Raw genomic sequence first — 5,301 nt, 5'->3', positions numbered from 1 at the left:
CTTTCAGTTCAGTCACTCAGTCTTGTCTGATTGTTTGTGACCCCATGGACTGCAGCATGCCATGTCTCCCTGTCCGTCACCAACTCCCAGAGCCTACTCAAATTCGTGTCCATCATGTTGGTGATGCCATCTAACCATCTCATCCTCTGTCATCCCCTTCCCCTCCCGCCTTCAGTCTTTCCCAGCATCAGGATCTTTTGCAGTGAATCAGTTCTTCTCATCAGATGGCCAAAGTATTGGAGTTTCAGCTTCAGTATCAGTCCTTTAAATGAATATTCAGGACTGATTTTCTTTAGGGTGGACTGGTTGGATCTCCTTGCAGTCCAAGGGACTCTCAAGAGTCTTCTCCAACACCACAGTTCAAAAACATGAATAATTTGGTGCTCAGCTTTCTTTATAGGCCAACTCTCACATCCATACATGACTACTGGAAAAACTATAGCTTTTACTAGATGGATGGACCTTTGTTGGTAAAGTAATGTCTCTGCTTTTTAATATGCTGTCTAGGTTGGTCATAGCTTTTCTTCCAAGGAGCAAGCATCTTTTAATTGCATGGCTGCAGTCACTATCTGCAGTGATTTTGGAGCCCCCCAAAATAAAGTCTGTGACTGTTTCCATTGCTTCCCCATCTGTTTGCCGTGAAGTGATGGGACCGAATGCAATGATCTTAGTTTTCTGAATGTTGAATTTTAAACCAACTTTTTCACTCTTTCACTTTCATCAAGAGGCCCTTAATTCTTTGCTTTCTGCCATAAGGGTGGTGTTATCTGCATATCTGAGGTTATTGATTTCTCTCGGCAACCTTGATTCCAGCCCATGCTTCTTCCAGCCCAGCATTTCACATGATGTACTCTGCCTGTAAGTTAAATAAGCAGGGTGACAATATACAGCCATGACATAATCCTTTCCTAATTTGGAATCAGTTATCTTTAAAACACAGTAATTTGGACACCCTTAGTGTGATATCCCCAAGGGCAAAAAGAACTGGAAAGAAATCAACCTCCTTGATACTTACGTTATTAAGTTTGAAAATTGAAATGTATGTAATTAGAAATGAGAATTTTCAGTGTAAGAGAAGAGACGTGAAATTAAGGTAAAAATTTTGTAGTTCTAAATTTGAACAGGAAAAAATAACTCATCCCTTTATGTATATCAGTTCTGTTCAGTCACTCAGTCGTGTCCGACTCTTTGTGACCCCATGAATCGCAGCACCCCAGGCCTCCCTGTCCATCACCATCTCCCAGAGTTCACTCAGACTCACGTCCATCTAGTCCGTGATGCCATCCAGCCATCTCATCCTCGGTCGTCCCCTTCTCCTGCCCCCAATCCCTCCCAGCATCAGAGTCTTTTCCAATGAGTCAACTCTTTGCATGAGGTGGCCAAAGTACTGGAGTTTCAGCTTTAGCATCATTCCTTCCAAAGAAATCCCAGAGTTGATCTTCAGAATGGACTGGTTGGATCTCCTTGAGGTCCAAGGGACTCAAGAGTCTTCTCCAACACCACAGTTCAAAAGCATCAATTTTTCAGCGCTCAGCCTTCTTCACAGTCCAACTCACATCCATAATGACCACAGGAAAAACGATAGCCTTGACTAGACGGACCTTAGTCGGCAAAGTAATGTCTCTGCTTTTGAATATACTATCTAGGTTGGTCATAACTTTTCTTCCAAGGAGTAAGCGTCTTTTAATTTCATGGCTGCAGTCACCATCTGCAGTGATATTGGAGCCCCCCAAAATAAAGTTTGACACTGTTTCTACTGTTTTCCCATCTATTTCCCATGAAGTGATGGGACCAGATGCCATGATCTTCATTTTCTGAATGTTGAGCTTTAAGCCAACTTTTTCGCTCTCCTCTTTCACTTTCATCAAGAGGTTTTTTAGCTTCTCTTCACTTTCTGTCATAAGGGTGGTGTCATCTGCATATCTGAGGTTATTGATATTTCTCCTGGCAATCTTGATTCCAGCTTGTGTTTCTTCCAGTCCAGCATTTCTCATGATGTACTCTGCATATAAGTTAAATAAACAGGGTGACAATATACAACCTTGACGTACTCCTTTTCCTATTTGGAACCAGTCTGTTCCATGTCCAGTTCTAACTGTTGCTTCCTGACCTGCATACAGATTTCTCAAGAGGCAGGTCAGGTGGTCTGGTATTCCCATCTCTTTCAGAATTTTCCACAGTTGATTGTGATCCACACAGTCAAAGGCTTTGGCATAGTCAATAAAGCGGAAGTAGATGTTTTTCTGGTACTCTTGCTTTTTCCATGATCCAGCGGATGTTGGCAATTTGATCTCTGGTTCCTCTGCCTTTTCTAAAACCAGCTTGAACATCAGGGTTCACGGTTCACATATTGCTGAAGCCTGGCTTGGAGAATTTTGAGCATTACTTCACTTTGCTTTATGTATATGAAGACCACTAAATAATGTCCAAATATCATTTCCCATTAAAGTGAAGTAAGGCTCCTTGGAGATAAAGCCTATTCCAATCTTGGGGAGGGTATTCAAATGGTTGATGAGGGATAATTTTTCTTTAATTATCTAAAGGAATTATGAAATTGGAATAGCAACATTTTTCAGCTGTAAACAAATAACTATCATTGATAACTGCTAAATCCTTTGAAGTGAGAAGTTTATGGAGCATTCAGTTACGAATGGATCAGACTTTTGAAACCATTAATCAGTTTGACATCAGAAAAGAAGAATGACTGACTTTGAGACTTCCCTGGGAAGTCATTTTCTAAGAGCTGAGAACCATTTTAGTACTTCAGACTTAAACTGATTTATTTGTGTTATTCCTAGAGAGGTAGGAGAAATGCTAATTAATTAATGGTTCTTTTTCTTGTTTGGAATCCCTTCAGAACTAAGCCTGAAATTGGGTTGGTTATTGGCTCCTAGCAATGGCATGCAAGATAAATGATGAAACCTAATATTCAGATCTCACAGAATCTCTGGGACTTTATTGGATTTCTGTTATTTGACATTTAGATCCCCAGATAATTTACTTTTGAAGTGTAAATACAAGCTCGTAAGCACTGTGTCCATTATTAAGCATTATCACGCTCTGTTATGTAGAATATAAATATGGATATAGATACAGATAGAGATGACTATTATGTTAAACATATATTTATTTGTATAAATACACACAACTTACATATGTTTCCTGTAGCCTATCATGATCCTTACAGGCTTAAATGGTTTTGTGAAGTTGCTGATCCTCTGTTCTATTTTTGAAGACTATTAAAAAAAATGGGATTAATTTCCCACTCTTGGGCACATATCTGGACAAAACTATAATTCAAAAAATACATGTACCCCATGTTCATAGCAGCAGTATTCACACTAGCCATAACATGGAAGCAACTGAATGTCCATGGACAGATGAATGGAGAAAGATGTGGTATATACACATACAATGGAATATTACTGAATCATAAAAAAGAAAATGATGCCATTTGCAGCAGAGCATGACTGGACATAGAGTAAACATAGTGAAGTCAGAGAAAGACAAATACCATATCACTTATGTGTGGAAACTAAAACGTGACACAGATGAACATATCTTCAAAACAGACTCACAGAGATGGACCACAGACTTTCGGGTGAAGGGATAGGGGGTGGGGGAGGGATGAAGGGGGAGAAGCAAGCTATTATATATAGAATGGATAAACAACAAGATCCTACTGAATAGCACAGGGAACTGTGTTAAACTGTAGCAGAAAAGAATATAAAAAAGTTTATATATACATATAAAGTATATATATACATATAACTGCGTCAGTTTGCTGCACACCAGAAATTAACACGTTATAAGTCAATACTTCAAAAAGTGTGCAACAGCAACAAGAAAAAGGATTTTTTTAATATGGGTGATTTGGGTAATACATGAGAGAATGTTTTAACAATTGAGATAAGACAATGGTGGGCAGAGGCTGATTCTGAAATTTAGAAATCTCCATAGTTGATTGTTTTCACGAAGAGAATGGGTAGCTGTACGTCCTGGAAACTGCAGGTTGACAGTAAGTTAAACCAGGTTTCACTTTCAGTTCAGTGGCTCAGCCCTTCCGACTCTTTGTGACCCAATGGACTACTGTACACCAGGCTTCCCTGTCCATCACCAACTCCAGGAGCTTGGTCAAACTCATGTCCATCAGTTGGTGATGCCATCCAACCATCTCATCCTCTGTCTTCTCCTCCTGCCTTCAGTCTTTCCCAGCATCAGGCATTAAGCACCAAATAGTGTAGACGGCCAGCTATTGCATAAGTAAGAGTCGCCCAGACCCAGGCAAAGAGGAAATGAGTTCCACACAGAAGGACACCCTTGGGTGAAGTAACGCAGTTATAGAGGGGCAAAGGGCGAGAGATCTTATATCAGTGGGTGAGGTCAGAGCGCCTGAGGTTGCGGCCTTAAGTGAGGGGCGCAGTGATTTCTGGTGGGAGCTTCAAGCTCCGCTGGGAACCACGCTCAATTGGGCCATCTCTCCTTTCTCTCCCGGGCTCTGGAGGCTTCTTCTGAGGTGGGACCGGGGCAGGAGGGCAGGAGGTTGGGGGAAACGCAGGGAGCGGAGCGGGGAGGGGGAAGGGAAGGGGGAGGAGGCGGGGCGCGGTTGCGTCGCGTCACTCTGCGGCGCGTCCGGACAGGCGTAGGCAGCCATGGCAGGAAGCGACCCTGGCAGCCGAGGGAGCTCTCCTCAGCCTTCTCACAGCGACTGGGGCCGCCTGGAGGCGGCCTTCCTTAGCGGCTGGAGGAACTTCTGGCAGTCTGTTGGCAAGGAGAGGGCGGCTCCGAGGGCCTCCGCAGAGGAGGCGGACGAGGAGGCCAGTTCTCTGACGCGGCTGCCGGTGAGCGTCGGTCGCCGCCCGCGAGGAATCGAGGGAGGGGCCCTCGCTGGGGCGGCCTCTTGAGGGCCCGGGGAGGGGGTAGCCCGCTGGGCCCAGCCTGTGTCTGGCTCGGTCCATGCAGCTTTACGGGCGTTGTCGCCACCTGTGGGGCAGCAGTTGAAAAGAGACGCCTTAGCGTTGACGCTTGGTGCCTGGCAGCCGGACCGAAGGTTGCTGTGAAACCCGCCTGCAAGGAGCGCCCTGGTAACCTGCCAGCTCCCCCGCAGGTTTTCTCCCCCAGAACGAGCCTGGGGACTGAGGCACCCTGAACATCCGGTTGAGGAAATGCTGAGACCATTCCAGACATTCTTGGAAAGCATGGACAGCATTCAGCGTCTGTGTTCGCAGCATCATTCATCCTAGGCTTCTCATATCAAAACACACTGACGGTTTTGCGGCTAGTCTTACCGTGTATTTCAAG

At 44.3% G+C, this 5,301-nt stretch overlaps 1 protein-coding gene across 2 annotated transcripts in view; it reads left to right on the top strand.

The window, feature by feature from the left end:
- The first annotated feature begins 4,618 nt into the window (after positions 1-4,618).
- FBXO4 (F-box protein 4) overlaps positions 4,619-5,301 on the top strand; it is a 50,741-nt gene continuing 50,058 nt past the window's right edge. For both annotated transcript variants that reach the window (XR_011249686.1, XM_069556444.1), the window contains exon 1: positions 4,619-4,841. Coding sequence is in view for 1 of the 2 variants with exons in the window: in XM_069556444.1 (XP_069412545.1) it covers positions 4,653-4,841 (189 nt within the window). In the remaining variant the exon portion in view is untranslated. The remainder of the gene's footprint in view (positions 4,842-5,301) is intronic.

Source organism: Ovis canadensis, chromosome 16, assembly GCF_042477335.2.
Source record: "Ovis canadensis isolate MfBH-ARS-UI-01 breed Bighorn chromosome 16, ARS-UI_OviCan_v2, whole genome shotgun sequence".
In the NCBI taxonomy this organism is placed as follows: Eukaryota; Metazoa; Chordata; class Mammalia; order Artiodactyla; family Bovidae; genus Ovis; species Ovis canadensis.
Note: the sequence above shows the minus strand (reverse complement) of the source record. Positions and strands in the feature narration are given on the sequence as shown.